Raw genomic sequence first — 22,108 nt, forward strand, 5'->3', positions numbered from 1 at the left:
CACTGCCCAGACTACCAGATTAATACCACCAGACACTGCCCAGACTACCAGATTAGTTTCACCAGACACTGCCCAGACTACCAGATTAATACCACCAGACACTGCCCAGACTACCAGATTAATATCACCAGACACTGCCCAGACTACCAGATTAATACCACCAGACACTGCCCAGACTACCAGATTAGTTTCACCAGACACTGCCCAGACTACCAGATTAATATCACCAGACACTGCCCAGACTACCAGATGAATACCACCAGACACTGCCCAGACTACCAGATGAATACCACCAGACACTGCCCAGACTACCAGATTAATACCACCAGACACTGCCCAGACTACCAGATTAATATCACCAGACACTGCCCAGACTACCAGATTAATACCACCAGACACTGCCCAGACTACCAGATTAATACCACCAGACACTGCCCAGACTACCAGATTAATACCACCAGACACTGCCTAGACTACCAGATTAATACCACCAGACACTGCCCAGACTACCAGATTAATACCACCAGACACTGCCCAGACTACCAGATTAATACCACCAGACACTGCCCAGACTACCAGATTAATACCACCAGACACTGCCCAGACTACCAGATTAATACCACCAGACACTGCCCAGACTACCAGATTAATACCACCAGACACTGCCCAGACTACCAGATTAATACCACCAGACACTGCCCAGACTACCAGATTAATACCACCAGACACTGCCCAGACTACCAGATTAATACCACCAGACACTGCCCAGACTACCAGATTAATACCACCAGACACTGCCCAGACTACCAGATTAATACCACCAGACACTGCCCAGACTACCAGATTAGTTTCACCAGACACTGCCCAGACTACCAGATTAATACCACCAGACACTGCCCAGACTACCAGATTAATACCACCAGACACTGCCCAGACTACCAGATTAATACCACCAGACACTGCCCAGACTACCAGATTAATACCACCAGACACTGCCCAGACTACCAGATTAATACCACCAGACACTGCCCAGACTACCAGATTAATACCACCAGACACTGCCCAGACTACCAGATTAATATCACCAGACACTGCCCAGACTACCAGATTAATACCACCAGACACTGCCCAGACTACCAGATTAATACCACCAGACACTGCCCAGACTACCAGATTAATACCACCAGACACTGCCCAGACTACCAGATTAATACCACCAGACACTGCCCAGACTACCAGATTAATACCACCAGACACTGCCCAGACTACCAGATTAATACCACCAGACACTGCCCAGACTACCAGATTAATACCACCAGACACTGCCCAGACTACCAGATTAATACCACCAGACACTGCCCAGACTACCAGATTAATACCACCAGACACTGCCCAGACTACCAGATTAATACCACCAGACACTGCCCAGACTACCAGATTAATACCACCAGACACTGCCCAGACTACCAGATTAATACCACCAGACACTGCCCAGACTACTATCCCTAGAAATGGCTGCCACTCTCCGCTCTTTTCCTGCATTTTAGACGCTTCAGTAACAAGCACTGAAACAACCTTCTACAGAATCAGAACATCCACTGAATTATTTATATCAAGTAATAAGTACATTTCTAACCATATCTTTCTCCACCAGCCTGCAGTGCATATGGCACATACAGTCCAACAGGACAAAAAAGTACACATTTAGTAAGTCATGTACGAATAATATCCATTTCCCAAAGGTTATGCACTCCTTCACTCCTCTCAGCTCACTCCATGGATTAAAAAGCATATCTCCAAACACATATCACTCCCTCTTAAGCAAGACGTTGTCTGTGAATAACAAGTCCCTTGATATTAACAAGTCAGCTCAAATGCGGAAACTCTCACTCTACCCTAAATCTACGATGAGAATCTTTCCTCACCCACTTTGCAACATGAAACAGGACAAATGTTGACAATACACAGCACATACAGTAGGCCTATACGTACACATGTGAGGAATGTAAAAGCAGAAGCACAAACCTTGGGGAGAGGGAGAGTGGGGTGAGTGTCATGGGGTTCGTAGGGTGTATGGTTTAGGGCTGAGCTGAGCTGAGCTGTCCTGCCATTGGCCCTGTCTGTCTGCCCGCCCATATGAAATGTGGAAAGTGTGGAGGACAGCAAGAAATCTGTGTACATTTCCATACATGGGTCTTACACTCCCTGTCAGCTGTTTCCCTGACATTGAGAGGATGAGGGACGGCAGAGGGGTGAGGTCGAGTGGGTGCCATGCCAGCCTGGATTTCTCCCCACCAACCTGCTTGCTAGGCTGTGACCCACTGCAGACAATTACATTTAACTTCATCTCCCTCAAATCAAATTATGTTTAGAGGACGTGGACCTTGGATTGACCGCGCAGCAAGAAAAGCCTTGTACGCACAAGCTAAATTCAAACATAAATGAGTGATAAACAGATCTAAAAAAGGTAACAAACACCAAAAGGTTAAACAAGACTACATAATCACTAAGACATAAAACACATCACAAGGTTAAAATTCCCTTCGCCGCTCTTTAAATGCTTATCATGAGCAGGAAGCGAGAATGGAAAAGGGGAGGAAACGAGAGGAAAAGAGAAAATGGTAGAAATGAACATAACATGATCTTTGTATAAGCAGCAGAGTTTGCTTATTATACCAGCACTAATTTCCCCCCAGGAGCTCATTAAAGTCTTGAGAGTGAGCAGCAGTAAGAAAAGAGTGGAGGAAGCCCCCAATCACCAGACTGAATCTCTCTATACAGCGGATCAGCGGCCAGGAAGACAGCACAATATCACTGGGAACAACACACACTGTCACACACACATTCAGAACAACAATGTTGGCTCTCGCAGACATGAACACACACATACAATACCTACTGTACACACACACACACACACACACACACACACACGCTACATCTTGATTATCACTCACTCCAGCCAACTTTTTGGAATTGAATGGAAGATGGGTGGAGACGGTCTTAGATAGGTTTTAGCAAATGAATCGCAATGAGAGTCTCGGATTAGGTTTAAGAAAAATAAAAGTACCATTTCAATTTTATTGGATCAAAGAAAATAAAAAAACAATAGATAAATTGATTGCTAAATAAACGGGAGGATTTGTACAGTTAATAATCATAATAAAATTCCTTTATAGTTTTTCTGGTATAGTTTCAGTTTAGCCACATTTCGACCGAAACAAGAACAAGAAGCATCAGTAGTTAAGGGCAGCCTCATAATCCACGCACAATCACAAAATGTTAACATTGAAATACGGAAATACGATATTCAACCAGATTCTGTTAATCATAGATTATATCATATAGAAACTTTCAGAATTTATATATATATATATATATATATCCAGTATACAGCTAGAGTCTTTTAGAGTTTCAGCAATCCTCCAACCAAGACAAAGCAGGGACATCTTTACTGGGAGGAGAAGGCTAGAAATAAGAACAGCAGAGTGGAGGATAACACAACAGGACAGGAGAGGAGGAGTATTGAACAGAGGATCAATATATGTGAAGAACAGGGGATGGGAGGATTGATGAGTGAGGAGGACTCAATGGTACAGTACAGTATCTGCTTGGACTTGTAATGACAGTGGTGGAAGGGATGTAGAAAGCGTATTGTCGGACTGTACACAGACGTATAGAATAAAAAAATGGAGTGACAGAAAATGGGTGGGGATGGATAGCCATATGGTATGTGGAAACATGGTTGATGCAGCTCTTTGACACTGTAGGTAATACAGAGACATTCCTCAAAGCAGATGCAGAAAGAGATGATGTGAGGGAAGGGGTGGACTTGGCCTATAGTTTTTACTCTCTTTAATGTTTTTAAATGATAATATTTCTGAGGATAAAAAAGTTTTGGCTGTCCAGAGCTGTAGTCAGGCAGCGGAGTGAGTGAGTGTGTTGGAGAGCCTGCCCTGGCTAATTATACCTTCCACATCTCTTTAACTTCCTCTCCCATATATCTCTCTCTTCCTCTATCTTTTATCCTCTCTCTCACTCCACAGTCTCCCAAGCCGCCGAGCTGAGAAGCATTAGTCCCTCCAGTCTCCTTGTCTTCTACATGGGGAAGACCAGGAACCCAGAGAATGTGGAGTACTTCCAGCCCCCCATGAGGTTTCCTCTCTCCAGTTTGAGGTAGGCTCGGTCCCCCTTCTCCATTTGGATCAGCACTCCGTTACTGGCAGCCTCACGAGTCACATCCTGGTCCCCAGCGAAGGCCGAGATCACAGGCCATCCGTTATGCATTAGGCTCACCTACAGGACAGATATTACAGTTAGAGATGGTAAAGTACACACACATTTCTACACACCCACACCCACCCACACACACACACACACACACACACCCACACACACACACACACACACACACACACACTAGAACACAGTGAACACAGACATACACATCACATATTTTTATTTACATTGTACAGTTCACCCTCCTTGTGTTGAGTTTAAGAGTAAAGTTGAAAAGCACCTGCGGGTTGAGCACTTCTTGACTCAAACATGCCCTTAACATTCAAACAGTAGCCCCTAAATCATGCATAAAAAAGCATAAAAGTGATCAAAACACTTATTAGGCCTTGGTTTGTACCAGCAAAGCTTGAGAGAGAGAGACAGAGAGAGAGCGAGAGAGAGAGAGCAAGAGGACAGAGCAGCCTCTGTTTAGTGTGCTAAATGAGTCTACAGGGCCACGCCTCTACATCACTCCCACAAGCCAGGGCCCAGGGGAGCCTCACTCAGCTCCCACCCAGATCCAGCTTTACCCCCAGCCCCATCGACAGTGAGGAGGGGAAAGGGATCCTCGCTCAGCTGGATGAGAGGGTCAAACTGGGGAAAATCCCTCCTTTCTGGCAGTGATGTATGGGAAACAGAAAGGAAAACGCTGCACACTGCTGCTCATGCTCCCAGGTGATATTTATTTATAACAACGTTTTGACCCCTGGGTCTTCATCAGGCATCCATATCCCAGGTGGGGGTGGAAGGTCCTATATATAGTGGAGTGGGGGTGGAAGGTCCTATATATAGTGGGGGTGGGAGGTCCTATATATAGTGGAGTGGGGGTGGAAGGTCCTATATATAGTGGGGGTGGGAGGTCCTATATATAGTGGGGTGGGGGTGGAAGGTCCTATATATAGTGGGGGTGGGAGGTCCTATATATAGTGGGGTGGGGGTGGAAGGTCCTAGAGATAGTGGGGGTGGAAGGTCCTATATATAGTGGGGGTGGGATTATATATAGTGGTCCTATATATAGTGGAGTGGGGGTGGAAGGTCCTATATATAGTGGGGGTGGAAGGTCCTATATATAATGGGGTGGCGGTGAAAGGTCCTATATATAGTGGAGTGGGGGTGGAAGGTCCTATATATAATGGGGTGGGGGTGAAAGGTCCTATATATAGTGGAGTGGGGGTGGAAGGTCCTATATATAGTGGGGTGGGGGTGGGAGGTCCTATATATAGTGGAGTGGGGGTGGGAGGTCCTATATATAGTGGAGTGGGGGTGGGAGGTCCTATATATAGTGGAGTGGGGGTGGAAGGTCCTATATATAGTGGGGTGGGGGTGAAAGGTCCTATATATAGTGGAGTGGGGGTGGAAGGTCCTATATATAGTGGGGTGGGGGTGAAAGGTCCTATATATAGTGGGGGTGGGAGGTCCTATATATAGTGGAGTGGGGGTGAAAGGTCCTATATATAGTGGAGTGGGGGTGGAAGGTCCTATATATATTGAGGTGGGGGTGAAAGGTCCTATATATAGTGGAGTGGGGGTGGAAGGTCCTATATATAGTGGGGTGGGGGTGAAAGGTCCTATATATAGTGGGGGTGGAAGGTCCTATATATAGTGGGGTGGGGGTGAAAGGTCCTGTATATAGTGGGGGTGGAAGGTCCTATATATAGTGGGGGTGGAAGGTCCTATATATAGTGGGGGTGGAAGGTCCTATATATAGTGGGGGTGGAAGGTCCTATATATAGTGGGGTGGGGGTGAAAGGTCCTATATATAGTGGGGGTGGAAGGTCCTATATATAGTGGGGGTGGAAGGTCCTATATATAGTGGGGGTGGAAGGTCCTGTATATAGTGGGGGTGGAAGGTCCTATATATAGTGGGGGTGGAAGGTCCTATATATATTGGGGGTGGAAGATCCTATATATAGTGGGGGTGGAAGGTCCTATATATAGTGGGGGTGGAAGGTCCTATATATAGTGGGGGTGGGGGCGGAAGGTCCTATATATAGTGGGGGTGGAAGTTCCTATATATAGTGGGGGTGGGGATGGAAGGTCCTATATATAGTGGGGGTGGGGGTGGATAGTCCTATATATAGTGGGGGTGGAAGGTCCTATATGTAGTGGGGGTGGAAGGGCCTATATATAGTGGGGGTGGAAGGGGGTGGAAGGTCCTATATATAGTGGGGCCACTGAGTCTGATATTCACAAGTCACTTCCCAAAAACATCATCGCTCAATCGCTCCCAGCCATCCCCTGCAATTACAGCACATGGATGTGTAAATGGAATACAGGCTGGTGCATGGTGTCAGCATTCCATTGAGCTGCTGAATTCATTAATGCATTAGCACCCAATTAAGCCCAGTGAGAGAAGATTTAGATATACATTTGGTGAGTGGATTTCCGCCCACAGTTTAATGCAGCACTTAGCTGTAATGAAAAAGCACACATCCTCATCTCACATCATTTCCTGTCCAGACAGACAGATGACAGCAGTAACGTGACAACAGACCGCTTTCTTCTCTTCATTGGGTGAAGGGAGACACACTGACTGGCCAGTGGGCAGCAAGGTTATCTTTAGAAATGTCATGTTTTGGGGAGAAGTGCGCATTTAAAGGTGCTACACATGTTTCCCAAAAATATTTTTGCATTGTAATTTCAGAAATTGTCCATAATATCTCTTCTGCTAATATTGTAATGATAGTGTTTCACAGTATTACCTACCCGCCAGTGTTGTGATTGGCTGTAATATTCACCTATTGATTTCTCCCGCTGGAGCGGCATCTGTTGTCAAACTGGGAAAGCTGTTTGTGACTGTGTTATCTAGTGGAAATAAAAAATGTCCTGGTTGCTAAAATTCTACGCTGTTTGCTCAATTTCAGTTTATGTGAGAAAACAAGCACTGAATAGTGTAAGGAATCATTGTAATTGAAAATATATTTCACAACGATTTAGATGGTACAATGATTCCCTACAATATTCAGTGCTTGTTCTCTTGTCAGTTTGAATGACTGTTTGCCTGCTCTATCTTACTTGTATTGAAATTAAGATAGCCCGCTAGCCCGAGGCTAGTACTTTTCAGACCGGGCTGTTAGAAAGTCTGCTCAATTAGCCCGCTGGTTAGTTGGCACAGATTTTGGACCCGGGCTAGTAAAAACTGTGGTCTACTAGCCCAGCTGGCCTGGCTGGCGACTGCCCAAAATTACAATTCCATCCCCAGTAAGGACTCATACTAAACTAAAGTTATTGATTAGTTGGTTAATGTATTATTTCAGGGGATTTGTACTTGGGGCTCACATGTAACACTCTATGACAATGGAGTTTGCTCATACAAATGGAAGCCTCTGAAATTAGAATTGTGCTTCTGTTCATCCTTGAAGTGGAGTGCTGAAACAATCTGTACTTGTGCCAACTCTATAAAGTCAGGATGGTTATTTACATTCAAAAGAAATAGAATGAGGAGGAGATAAGACATATATTTATGTCAGTGGATTGGGTTCTCATTCCCCTGGTCTCTGTGAGATCCACACAGATTTGAATGAGGAGGTGAGATATATTTATGTCAGTGGATTGGGTTCTCATTCCCCTGGTCTCTGTGAGATCCACACAGATTTGAATGAGGAGGTGAGATATATTTATGTCAGTGGATTGGGTTCTCATTCCCCTGGTCTCTGTGAGATCCACACAGATTTGAATGAGGAGGTGAGATATATTTATGTCAGTGGATTGGGTTCTCATTCCCCTGGTCTCTGTGAGATCCACACAGATTTGAATGAGGAGGTGAGATATTAATGGATGTAAAAAATACTGGAGTTGTAAGACAATCCTGTTCCACAAAATACATGACCATCCTTCTAGAAAGACACTGGAAAGTTCTTAATCTCCATTTCAACCAATCCACATACACCCCACCCCCCCCCCCCCCCCTCCTTTTGTCTCCCCATGGCAAACAGAAGCTCTAAGGCAATCAAACAGTGGGAGTTTGAACACAGCAGTTGTGTCTATGTTGGACTAGTGTCTCAGAGCTGAACTGAGCTGGGAATCCTCTTCTATTTATTATTTGGTTTATATGGGAGGATGATGTATGTTTCCGGTGAAAATCTTTATATTTGTCTTTTGTGAGAAAATTATTGACAGTGAAATGTATTTAGTGTGCTATTTAGTTGCTTGAGTAAGTTGTCTGTAATTTGTACCTGTTTGTGGTTTAGTTGGTGTCAATGACATGAGAGGGGAATACAGTTTGACAGGGCTTTTCATTTTGCTTGCCTGGTTTGTTTTCAACTAATTAATTCAGCTTCCAATAAGAGATGAATAACAGAATGTAATGCTGAAGCCCCATGGATTTCACGGCATAATTAGACCATGATTTAATTAGTGAAAGATACACTCTAAGAGGGGCTGGTTTTAAAAGCCACGTTGTCCGTGTTAAATGTTTTAAAGAGGGTTACATCTAATCAAGTATATTCACTAATTTAACGCAATCAAAGGATTACTCTATTTGTGTTGCTTGGGAAAGCGAGCTGTCAGTCGTTGCTCGATGGATTGGCGCTGCACAATATGTACAGGTAACTGCCAAAATAAAGGAAACTCCAACATAAAGTGTCTTAATAGGGTGTTAGGCCACCACAGGTCAGAACAGATTCAATGCACCTTGGCATAGAACCTACAAGTGTCTGGAACTCTATTGGAGGGATGCAACACCATTCTTCTACAAGAAATTCAATAATTTCCTGTTTTGTTGATGGTGGTGGAAAACAGTCTCAGGCGCAGCTCCAGAATCTTCCATAAGTGTTCAATTGGGTTAAGATCTGGTGACAGATTGACACACACAGACACGTTATACTCCTATGCTCCTTTGAGACCACTCTTTCAAAGTCAATGAGATTTCGTCTAGCCATGGTAGCCAAAATAATGGGCAACTGGGCATTTATATACATGGCCCTACACGATGGGATGTTAATTGCTGAATTAACTAAGGAAACACACCTTTGGTGAAGCACCAGCTTCAATATAGGACTACTATGTATCCCTAATTTACTCAAGTGTTTCCTATATTTTGCCAATTACCTGTATGTGTATATTATTTAAAGCAACCATTGATATTATCAGCCAAGTAACTTTGCTCAAAATACCTGTTTGGTCTGGGTCTATTTTGACAAGTTTGGTATTTTTACCTGCTGTAAAATGCAGCCGCCAAACCACGCAGCAGGACAGAGCAGCTTCTACGCTGCGGCTGTCCAGGGTCCTGAAGCCACTATGGTAGCGACACTGGCTAACTGGCTGGCGCTCCTAATTGGCTCCATAGCCGTATCGATTCATTATGATTCAGTTGGTGACTTTCATCTGCAAACACCACTTTTCTCTGGGGAATTAGTGGAATGACATCTCACAAATCTACAAATTATTTCTAGTGGAATAATTTTTCAATTTAGGCCTAATATGGGGTCTACCAGCGGGTGTTTGAAGTCTCTCCCTCCCCTTTCTCCTCCTCCCTCCCGCTCAGTGACGGCACGCGCGCGCGCGCACACACACACACAGACACACTTGAAATAAACGGAGGCAGTGTTCAGTATTGATACAAAGCACTGACCTGGATCGTTTGGCGATTATACACTTTGACCACGTGGAAATTAAAACTGTAAATCCCTTTGCGCGGGGAGATGAAATTGCTCCGTTCCTCATCGAAATTCTTACCAACGTTTACAAGTATCTAGGGAAGATAGAAAGAGTGTGAAGAGGGAAAATACACTTTAGAATTTCATTGCATTACAAAGATGAAAGGAACTCACCCATTACACAATGATACTGCATCTTATAGTACTAGGTAACTGATGACATTTGACTATAACTTTGTTAGTTTCAATTTTATAGATGGAATTAATCCATCTATAAAATTCTGGGGCTCAAGGGTCTAATTTTATAAGACCAAAATGTAATTTAATTGAATAGCCATTTGGCGGCTATTAACCTTTGAGATATGGAGTAGCACGGAGTAAGACTTCACCCCCCCCCCCCCCCCCCCCTGACACTGGTATTCAATTATTTGGAGAGATGTCAGACATCATTTCATATCATCAAAATGAACTTAAATATTTAAAGGCTGACTACTTTCACCTGCCTGCATCTATAAATCTCCTCTCTATCTGAAACAGTGAATCTCCATTCTCTACTCATGGACAGAGAGCTTTTTTTAATCAATTTTCAACACCAGTCATCCAAAACCCCTCCCGCCACATTCGCTCCACATTAGCCTACCAGGTACAGAGTGATATAGCAGACAGACAGATCAGTGAAAGTTACCTGATCAAAGTAGATGACCATAGTCCGGTTACTCATCTCCGAAGGCTCATGGTTGGTATTTCTCACGGCTGAAAAAGCCACTTTGGCGCTCCCGGAGCGCACCGATATCCCGAGAGCAGTCCCAGTGGGATCCGAAGTTGGGTTGGAATCGCAAACGACCAGACATTTCCCTTCGAGCACGATGGGTTCCGTCTCGTTCTGAGCGTTCACTAGAATCACTAGCCACACTGCACCCAGTAATACCGTCAACATTATGGCAACTTCACTCTGCACTTCGTGGCTGTATCCTGCTATTCTTATTATGTTCGATACAATTCAGTCTTTCCAAATGACCAACTCCTTTTCCTTTCTTGAATTATAGCTATCCTTGTGTATTTCTAAATTTTGGAAAGGTCAAAGACAGGTTTGGTTTTCCCGTTTCTTTTTTTAAATAATGGAGAGTCCCCTTTACCCAGTCGTTCCACGTGTAAACTTATTTTTCCCCCTGTCAGCTCAAGCCTCCCCGCCTTCTTGTCTCACTCCGTAATCGAATAACCAGTCGAGAGCGGTACGAGGCCCTTGTCGAGTTGAAGCGCAGTTGAATACATAGCGCGGGGTCCGTCTGCTTGCGCGCTGAATTATTGATATGTGAGATATTAGAGCTGAAACACAAAGGCTCCGGACGCGCAATGCTCACGCCCCGTTCGTTTTCAGCAGACCCCTCCCCCGGGCCCCAATCACAGATTAGCGCATCTCCAGATTTCCAATCGCCGCGCTCGAGCCCGCCTCCCCACCACGTGACGGTGGCGGAGTAGTTTTCCCGCTCCGGAGGTATTTTACAGGTGGACTCGGCTCGAGCAGACACCAGAGAGGATGATGATACCCCAATGTTCGAGGAAGAGGAGAACATACACAGACCCCCAATTCTCTTGTCATAATCACTTTGATTTTGAATGCTGTTAAGAATTGTCTATGAAGAAGGAATAATAGCAGGAGGACAATCTAACATCCGGTTTCAAAGAACCATGAGCATGGAAAGTTTCTTAGCGTCACGTGAAAGGATTTTTATTTTCTGAGAACGAAATTGATCATGAGGGAAGACAGATGGGAGTGGACATTCTGAAATACTATAGTCTATTGGTCAAGAAATGTTAAGACTATTCAACTAGCCCACTGAGGGAGAATTGTATTAATTATGAAAATGATTGGGAGAGACAATATACAAAGATTTTCAAAGCTATACATAGCCTACCGATAAAAATCATGGGGTCATCTACAATATCGATTAGGCCTAAATACCCCCCCATCTCCCCCCAAGTGGAAAACGTAGGAAGTTAAACCATGTTGAAAATAACTGAGAGGCAAAATTACTTCTGGAAACTCGCTGTCGGTGATTGTATTGTTTTACATGAGTCTTTGCCTGGAGTTTCAACCTGGACTCAGGGGTAGACATAACATAGTGAAAGTAAATTTGTCTCCCTCTATTGGTATGGTAGCCTGTGTATTAATTTGTGAACGTCCATCATCCATTTCATATGATATGTTACAAATTACAATTCGTATGATATGTTACAAATTTGCAAAACGTATGATATGTTAAGAATTCCAATTTGTTGTGGCTAATGTAAGCTAGGTGGCTAGGTTTCTAACACTAACGTTAGCTAGGTTAAGTGATAGGAGTTAGGTTAAAGGGTAAAGGTTAGGGTTAGCTAACATGCTAAGTAGTTGCAAAGAAGCTAAAAAGTATTAAGTAGTTGCAAAGTTGCCAATTAGTTAAAACCTTTGGGTGGTTAGACGTTCGCGTTATACGTCCTCCACCTCAACCTTCTGTCTTATATAACTATACCAAGCGTAACATAGTATACTAATTTGAGTGTCCCGGATTTACATTTTCTATGTTATGTCTATGTCTTTGAGACCAGGCTGGCAGTTTAAATATAATGAAGGAATCAGCCTGGCATCTTTCTATTAAGTGCATTTGATGTTATGAAGGCTATCGTTGCCTGCGGAGGGCCCTGTCCAAGTCGCATCTGACAAGGCTCACTTACTCTGCGCCAGCGCAATGACTACATGACATTTAATAAATTAGATCACTGAGTTCCTTTTAGGGAGAGAGACAAACAAAACCAGATGAAGAGAAAAGAGAGAAATAACTCCAAAGCATTCCTTTCAGTAAAGTGACTAATATGATATGATGAGCTCAAAAACAATCTTAATCTAATGAGAGTTTATGTAGTGTTCTGAGGCTGAACCATTCTGTATTGCACATTGAGGAATGACTGAAAGTTGAAAGGCGCTCTCCAAGATACCAGTGAATACATTTTAGTACCACCACATAAAGCACAGCACCTGCCATGACAAGCAAATTATTTGTTGTGCAAATCAGCCTACAATGCATACAAGACCATGGTGCTTGCCTACGGAGCTGTGAGGGGAACGGCACCTCCGTACCTTCAGGCTCTGATCAGGCCCTACACCCAAACAAGGGCACTGCGTTCATCCACCTCTGGCCTGCTCGCCTCCCTACCTCTGAGGAAGTACAGTTCCCGCTCAGCCCAGTCAAAACTGTTCGCTGCTCTGGCACCCCAATGGTGGAACAAACTCCCTCACGACGCCAGGTCAGCGGAGTCAATCACCACCTTCCGGAGACACCTGAAACCCCACCTCTTTAAGGAATACCTAGGATAGGAGAAAGTAATCCTTCTAACCCCCCCCCCCCCCTTAAAAGAGTTAGATGCACTATTGTAAAGTGGTTGTTCCACTGGATATCATAAGGTGAATGCACCAATTTGTAAGTCGCTCTGGATAAGAGCGTCTGCTAAATGACTTAAATGTAATGTAAATGTAAAAGTCTCACTTAGTTGAGATGTGAGACTAGATTCTGTTTTCACATCACTACACTTCAGTATAAGCACAAGTGGGAGTTACAAAACCTCCAGCAGCTGTTTTATTCAACACAACACTCTTAGAAGAAAAGGGTTCCAAAAGGGTTCTTCGGCTGTCCCCATAGGAGATCCCTTTTTGGTTCCAGATAGAACTTTTTGGGTTCAATGTAGAACCCTCTTTGGAAAGGTTTCTACATGGAACTCAAAAGGTTTCTATCTGGAACCAAAAAGGTTCTCCAAAGGGTTCTCCTATGGGGACAGCTGAAGAACCCTTTTAGGTTATAGATGGGACCTTTTTTTGTAAGATTGAACTAGCAAGGCAGCCACAGCTTTTCCCTGAATATAAATCTGTCCCAAAGTTCTATTTTTGCCAATGTCCTATCCCATTATTAAGATTGAGTTCTAAATGTGTTAGTTTGAAGTTCTGCATTACTTGCTATCTTGTTAGAGGATAACTGGCCATTTCCTGCTTTGGGGATGCAAAAAGGTATTGAGACCAGGTGGAGTGGAGAAGGTGGGAAGATTCAGGGAAAGCAACACTGAGACTTTGACTAGCTAAAACTACATTTCACCAGAGAAATCTTACCACACTGTAGTGCAAAAACAACACCCACCCACATGAAGAAGCTCTTTTACAGAATTAATTTCCATAACCAACACACACAAGATCTTACGGTTATACAAATTTGACCTCAAATTCTGATGTTTATCCACGTTTATCCAAAAGTCAATGTCGAAGTTGCTCCAAACGTCAAATTTCAAAGGGGCCATACTTGCAAACATAAGCAAGCATTTAAAGTTAAACGCACAAAATGTGTATCAGCCAATGAAAAGCGTTGATTTACTTGCATGTGACAGAGCGCTAAATTAGATCTGGTCCCATCAGATAATATGGTACAAGTTAGCCTTATGTTAACTTCAACAGGTGGCACTGATTATAACCTGGCACAAGTGGATCGGCCAATTAAAATCGTCAAAATAGTTGGACTTTGTTCATGGATGGATGTGTCCTTTAACATAGTCCAATAGCATGGTTTGATCATCAAAGCAGCTACCATGTGTATTTGACTGACTGGTCAGATTGCTCTTTGTGTAAAGTGCCTAGTCCACGTTATTGTTGTAGATTGTGGCAAAGTTTCGAATCTCACGTTAGTTTCCCCCCCTTTGAAATGTTGATTTACATGTATTGTGTTAGCGTGCAGTGCTTGACTTGGGTGCATGAACTGTACAGTACTTTTGAGCTAATATTTGATAAGAGGTGCAGGAGATTATGAATTAATCTAATAATGAGATACCTCTTTCTTTAGCCTTGCACACAAACACACTGCTATTGCCTAATAATCATATTGCATAGGGCTACTGTGTATTACATGGACATGTACACTTAAATGTAGGGCTAGAACATTTTATAGGCCATGCAGTATTATAATCATCCACTTTGTCGCATCAAGGACCGGCAGTGAACATTTTTTTTCCTCAATAAAAAACTTGAGGGGAGCTCAAACCCACGGTTAAAGTGCACTATCGATTACAAATCAACTGCTTTAGCAGTGTGTGCCACTGAGAAGCAATGATGACAATGATAGTCTACATGACTGCTATTTCATAAATCCATAAGGCTCTTCATTTTTTTTTTACGATGTACGATAAACGTACATGTTGTAAAGACCTCATTTATATGTTTCTCATAAAAGCACTCGTATGTGTGTGAAACTGGTATACAAAAACGGCGTATTTTGACATACAGTGGGGAGAACAATAAAAGAGAACAATAAAATGCAAATTAATTACTTAAAAATCATTCAATGTGATTTTCTGGATTTTTGTTTTAGATTCCGTCTCTCACAGTTGAAGTGTACCTATGATAAAATTTACAGACCTCTACATGCTTTGTAAGTAGGAAAACCTGCAAAATCGGCAGTGTGTCAAATACTTGTTCTCCCCACTGTATATACGAGAACCCATTTAACTTGAAATGCTTGCTCATGTTCGCAAGAATGGTCCTCAAGTGTTTTGGCTAGGGTTAAAACAAAAACATCTACACTGTTAAGTTTAGCCATTCATTCGGAATGGTTGCGTTAAGGGTTAAGTTTTGAGATATGGTTCAAATGAAAAATAAAATAAAACAAGTGTATACCACTGAGATTGAACACACAACCCTTGAAGCCAGAGCAGCATACTTCCATCCGCCATCCCCGTCTACAACACCCTAGCAAAACTCAAGACTACTTGATGGTAATAGCGTTCAACGTTGTGCTGAGTTGCGGGTTTTGAAGGCATCTTCCAATGTACAGTACGTCCAATGTACAGTACGTCCAATGTACAGTACGTCCAATGTACAGTACGTCCAATGTCAGTACGTCCAATGTCAGTACGTCCAATGTACAGTACGTCCAATGTACAGTACGTCCAATGTCAGTACGTCCAATGTACAGTACGTCCAATGTACAGTACGTCCAATGTACAGTACGTCCAATGTCAGTACGTCCAATGTACAGTACGTCCAATGTACAGTACGTCCAATGTACAGTACGTCCAATGTACAGTACGTCCAATGTACAGTACGTCCAATGTACAGTACGTCCAATGTACAGTACGTCCAATGTACAGTACGTCCAATGTACAGTACGTCCAATGTACAGTACGTCCAATGTACAGTCCATCCAATGTACAGTACGTCCAATGTACAGTACGTCCAATGTGCATGTCCAATGTGGTGCGTCCAATGTACAGTACGTCCAATGTACAATACGTCCAATGTCAGTACGTCCAATGTACAGTACGTCCAATGTACAGTACGTCCAATGTCAGTACGTCCAATGTACAGTACGTCCAATGTACAGTACGTCCAATGTACAGTACGTCCAATGTCAGTACGTCCAATGTACAGTACGTCCAATGTCAGTACGTCCAATGTACAGTACGTCCAATGTCAGTACGTCCAATGTCAGTACGTCCAATGTACAGTACGTCCAATGTACAGTACGTCCAATGTACAGTACGTCCAATGTCAGTACGTCCAATGTACAGTACGTCCAATGTACAGTACGTCCAATGTACAGTACGTCCAATGTCAGTACGTCCAATGTACAGTACGTCCAATGTACAGTACGTCCAATGTACAGTACGTCCAATGTCAGTACGTCCAATGTACAGTACGTCCAATGTACAGTACGTCCAATGTACAGTACGTCCAATGTCAGTACGTCCAATGTACAGTACGTCCAATGTACAGTACGTCCAATGTACAGTACGTCCAATGTACAGTACGTCCAATGTCAGTACGTCCAATGTCAGTACGTCCAATGTACAGTACGTCCAATGTCAGTACGTCCAATTTCGAAGTCGATCTTGAGCGACCTGGCTGCGCGCACACACACACACACACACACACACACACACACACACACACACACACACACACACACACACACACACACACACACACACACACACACACACACACACACACACACACACACACACACACACACACACAAACAGTGAGGCAGTGAGGCAGTGAGGCAGCAGGTGAACAGTCAGGCCCAGGTTAGCGGAGCATCAGGACTGGAGGATGGCATCTAGTGACAGCCTCCCCTGGAGGGCCCTCCTGTCAGACGCCACATGTTGCCGTTCGCGTTGCGTCACACAGCCCACCACCTGAGGTGCTCTTTTTCCCCGCATCACAGAGCAGGACTGGCAGAAATAAACAAATAAGTTATTTGTGTGTTTGACAGAGAGAGAGAGAGAGAGAGAGAGAGAGAGAGAGAGAGAGAGAGAGAGAGAGAGAAAGAGAGAGAGAAAGAGGCACACCAAGGTGCGGTGGGTGTGTCGCAGTGACAGATTAGCCATCCATGAGCGTCAGGGTGGTCATGAAATTTGTCGGAGAGGAGCGAAAGGGAGCGAGGCGCATAAGAGCTGCCATGGTTTCACACGCCACACCGGTTGCGCAAGACAAGGAGACAAACTGACTGGAGACCAGTTGTGTCTGTGGCAGAGAGAGCATCATGCATGAGCTGGTCTGTCTGTCTGGGCGTAAAATGAGCTTGTCTGTTTTGACACACTAGATCTATTTACAGAACATGAAGACATTTAGGGTCATTATTCAAAAATCACCATGGGGACAAACTCATGCAGCAAATTACATAGAAGTAGAAAATGCAAGAAATGGGCGAGCCCACTCACTCAAAATTCTAATACAGAAAGAGTTTCCATCACTTGGTGGCTTGCAGGAAGAAGTAATATACAGCAAATATTGTGCTGTGTCCCTGCAAACATAAATTATTTATGAACAGATCTGGGCCATTTGCCGATAGCAGTTTGATACTAATCTAATTATATTGAGGTAGAGCTCAACTTAATTAAACATTTGCACATTATTTATGGATCGTTTTTTTTGGAGAGGGCTGCAAATGAACTTAATCAGCCTATCACCGTGTCCAGCGATTTGCAGGAAATAATCAAATCAAGTATGTAAAGCACTACAAATGCAATTTAGCCAATCACATTAGGTCATCATCGCAGGCGAACTAACAGTGGCTTGTCAGGAATATAGTTGGTGTGCTGTAGGCGCTGTGATAATGTGATATAACAGGGGTTGGCAAGTGGCAGGCTGATTGGGAATGTGAAGGACACAGCACAAGGGTAGGAGGACAGGGGGCCAGGCAGGGCCAATAAGAGCTACAATGGGTCACCCAGCCACTAGTCTAGGAGCGTATCCATCTTTATGCAGCAGCACATCTATCACTGCCACAGGGTTCCACAGGCCTGCAGGGCTCCCATACAGAGAGAGTAGGAGAAACCTCTCTAGGATTCAGTGGGCCTGCATACTTAATTCATCTTATTCAGTTTTTCTAGGAAGTTTGTCCCAATTAAATAGCATCTCTGTAACCGAGAGAGAGAGAGAGAGAGAGAGAGAGAGAGAGAGAGAGAGAGAGAGAGAGAGAGAGAGAGAGAGAGAGAGAGAGAGAGAGAGAGAGAGAGAGAGAGAGAGAGAGAGAGAGAGAGAGAGAGCGAGAGAGAGAGAGAGAGAGAGAGAGAGAGAGAGAGAGAGAGAGAGAGAGAGAGAGAGAGAGAGAGAGAGAGAGAGAGAGAGAGAGAGAGCCCTGGTACAAGAAGGCAGGCGAGTGCACCATTTTAGTCTAGGAAGGCTCAAATGGCCTTCAATGGCCTAATTGTTGTGGGCTGTACATGTTTTTTTGTAAATGCCTATCACATACATGTTTTTTTAACCTCAGATATGACATTTGTTTGTAAATGACATGAACACCCTTGTCCTCTTGTTTATGCTGGTGTTGAAGCACTCAGCTGGGTGGGCAAATAGGTTCTAATTCCTTCCTCCAAGGTACAGTACTATCAATATTGCATGCAGCAATATAGGACTTGTTTGTTTCTTAAAGGGACAGGACTGAAATACAGTACATACTGCTGAACTACACGCATACCTGGTCTCAGAGTATTTTGTATAATTCACATAACAAGGCAGGTAAAAGTCAATTTTGGGGGAATTATCTCAAATGTTTTCAAAATGTCTGAAAGGGTTATATATTAAATGAAGATAGCCATTCTACATATCTGTGTCGTGTCCTTTCTTTACGGATACAGGCTACAATGAGCCCCTGTCCTAATCTGTCCCCTCCTCCAAACACATCAGATTATAGTTTCACAGTCTACCTGCTCCATCTCGGGTGACTACACTGAACTCAATATCCCAAGCATCAGCTGTACAATCACTCTCTGTCACACCCAGGTTACAAATCATAATAAATCCCATAACCCAATCTTAGAAGAGTAAAATATACCCTTGGCCCTCTCCCACATCTAGAATATTAGTTTCCCCCTCTCTGCTCCCATTCCACAGAGGGACTGAAGTAAAATGGAGGATGGTTAGAACACTTAAATTGGAAGAAGAGGGGGCAATTCTGGAATAATAATTCAGTGGGGATTTTTATTTGATGGTTTACTGGATCTCCAGTGTATACCTACTACACTGCCTAGTGAACAATCAACCTCTTCAACTAACATCAAAACAATTAAGCATTCACCTCACCTAAACCCCAGTGCCCTTCACTATTATGACGAGAACTACCACATGTTAAACGCTGGCGAGCACACACACACACACACACACACACACACACACACACACACACACACACACACACACACACACACACACACACACACACACACACACACACACACACACACACACACACACACACACACACACACACACACACACACACACACACACACACACACACACACACAGCTGAGTGTTGTGAAAGGGCTGCTCTAGTCTTTTGTTGCAGTGGCAAGCCCCTCCCTCCCCATCCCTGTGTAACATGTGCAATAAAGGTTTTCATTTGGTTACAGCAGCGGAAGGACCGCCCAGAGATGGCTAGATTAAATCTTGTGTGTGTCAGAGGAGAGGGGGAGTAGCATTGTACTGTCAGGAGAGGGGAGGTGAAAAATAACCTGTCATCACTTTCTGCCTGTTTGGTTGCTCTCTTTGTTTTCTTCGTTTTTGAGGTGGGTTTCTGAGAACAGAGAGAGAGACAGAGACCCTCGGTAATGGACAGAGACACAGGGAAAGAGAGCGAGAGGGAGTAGGGGAACACAAGGTTGGGAATGGTGAAAAGAAGAGGAGTGGGAGTATGTGTGGAAAATTGAAAGACAATGTGTGGGAGACGTGAGAAACACAAAGACAGCATTTAGCATTGCTTGATGGAACGGTTACTTCAAAAACAAAAACAAGGAAGTTAAACTATTCTGTAAATCATACAAGAGCATTCACACACACACACACACACACACACACACACACACACACACACACACACACACACACACACACACACACACACACACACACACACACACACACACACACACACACACACACACACACACACACACACACACACACACACACACACACACACACACACACGGCAGCTTTGACAAGCAACAGCATGCAATGTTTTGTAAATATCGTGCAAGCCCTTCTCCATGTAAAATACTGAATATTTTGCCACAAGCTAGTAATAGAATACACATTAGTTCTCTGTTCTGAGTGGCATCTGATCTGATTCTTTAAGACTACATGTTGTCCATATCCAGTGCAGAGCAGTCATAAGTGTACTAGAGTGAAAAAAAACAAATGCCTCAGAAATATACATGGTTGCATTTGCTCTGGTATCAACCAAAATAAAGAATAACAGTCTGCCAGATGCGATTCTATGTTGTTAGAATGTAACCCTTTGTATGGTGTTCGGGTCTGTGGGACCCATTTTCAATGTTTACTAAAAGAAAAATGATGTAATTAATTATTTTTTAAACCTGAGACTCAATGGCCTTGGCTCATTTTCTGTGAAGAACATGTAAAAGAACACATTGTCATTGCGTGCACACTATGCACCCCCGTACACATTTAGTATATTACATATGTGGTGTTCTGGACACGAGGGTAATAAAAGTGTGGAAAAGTGTGTGTGTAGGTGAAAACAAGTAAAAATTCATCAAAAAGGTTTGCTGTGTAACTTCACTTTGTCTTCCTCCTCCCTGGGCCTGCTGTTTCAACATAGCAACCTGTCTGTTTCCCTGTCTGTCTCCCTATTTTCTCGCACTATTTACCCTTTGTAGTGTGTGAAACTACACAATGTCTTGCGGGAACCTGCACAATGTTATTACAATACATTATTTCGATACATTGTAAAAATGCAGTATTTTCCCACACTCTACACAAGTCACAGCAAATAAATAGTTTTGCATGTGTGGCTCCTTGCCACAATCAATCAGTATGGCAAAAATAATCTCTGCTCAGAGGGCCTAAGAAATACATTTTGCAGAGAGAGAAGCTAGTGTGGAAGGAGCGTCTTCCACTTTGGAAGATGAAGAATTTTCCAAATATGAGGATCATGTCTCTGTCAATTCGGAGTCTGACAGTGAGTTGGAAGAAGAGGATGAGATTGACCCTCAGCCAGCCCCAGGACCAGCCTGTCAGCAGCCTGCCCCAGGAACGTCATCAACCAGCTCATCAGCAGCCTGCAAGAGGAGAAATATGTAGGTAAAAAAATTGTGAAATATAATGGCCTTCTTGCCCGAGGAATTAGCCACCCCGCATGGCTGCCAATGTGATAAGGATGCAACCTGGGCCGACGCGGGTGGCAGTTACTCATGGGCAGGACATAAAGACTTCTTTTGAACTGTTCATCCCAGACACCATTCAGAATATTATTCTGGACAGCACTAATATGGAGAAGGTGTGTTTTTGGAGAGAGATGGAAGGAGATGGACCAAACTCATTTACATGCTTACTTTGGGGTTCTTATCCTTGATGTTTTTTTTCAGATCCAATAGGGAATCCACAGAATGCAGAAACTGGCAGAGAACTTTTCTGTGTAGCAATGTCTCCAGGATTATTTCCAGCATTATCCACTTTGATAACCGAGACACCAGACCAGCTCGGCGGCAGAGAGACAAAGTAGCTGCAATCAGGTCACTGTGGGACAAGTGGGTGGACCACCTTCCCCTGTTTTACAACCCTGGGCCCAACGTTACTCTTGATGAACAGTGCCCCTTCAGGCACTACATACCGTCTAAACCCGCAAAATATTGGATCAAGATCTGGGCTGCTTGTGATGCTGCTTCATAATATGCGTGGAACTTGCAAGTGTATA

The 22,108-nt window shown here is 43.7% G+C and overlaps 1 protein-coding gene across 1 annotated transcript; it reads right to left on the bottom strand.

The window, feature by feature from the left end:
* Positions 1–3,045: 3,045 nt before the first annotated feature.
* On the bottom strand, positions 3,046–11,208 carry LOC139584792 (cerebellin-1-like). The gene is made up of 3 exons (XM_071417009.1): positions 10,561–11,208; positions 9,851–9,970; positions 3,046–4,296 (listed from the first exon to the last, which is right to left on the bottom strand). Exons 1-3 carry the CDS (start codon positions 10,810–10,812, stop codon positions 4,099–4,101), a joined length of 570 nt encoding a protein of 189 aa, XP_071273110.1. The 5' UTR covers positions 10,813–11,208; the 3' UTR covers positions 3,046–4,098.
* Positions 11,209–22,108: the final 10,900 nt, after the last annotated feature.

Source organism: Salvelinus alpinus, chromosome 9 (genome assembly GCF_045679555.1).
Source record: "Salvelinus alpinus chromosome 9, SLU_Salpinus.1, whole genome shotgun sequence".
In the NCBI taxonomy this organism is placed as follows: Eukaryota; Metazoa; Chordata; class Actinopteri; order Salmoniformes; family Salmonidae; genus Salvelinus; species Salvelinus alpinus.

Bases quoted from the DNA above. Each gene is read 5' to 3' on its own strand.
- LOC139584792 (XM_071417009.1), bottom strand. From the start codon at position 10,812: ATGTTGACGGTATTACTGGGTGCAGTGTGGCTAGTGATTCTAGTGAAC. The intron at 9,971-10,560 runs GTAACTTTCACT...TATCTTCCCTAG, and splicing joins TGGTCATCTACTTTGATCAG to ATACTTGTAAACGTTGGTAA. The intron at 4,297-9,850 runs GTCAGTGCTTTG...TCTGTCCTGTAG, and splicing joins ATAATCGCCAAACGATCCAG to GTGAGCCTAATGCATAACGG.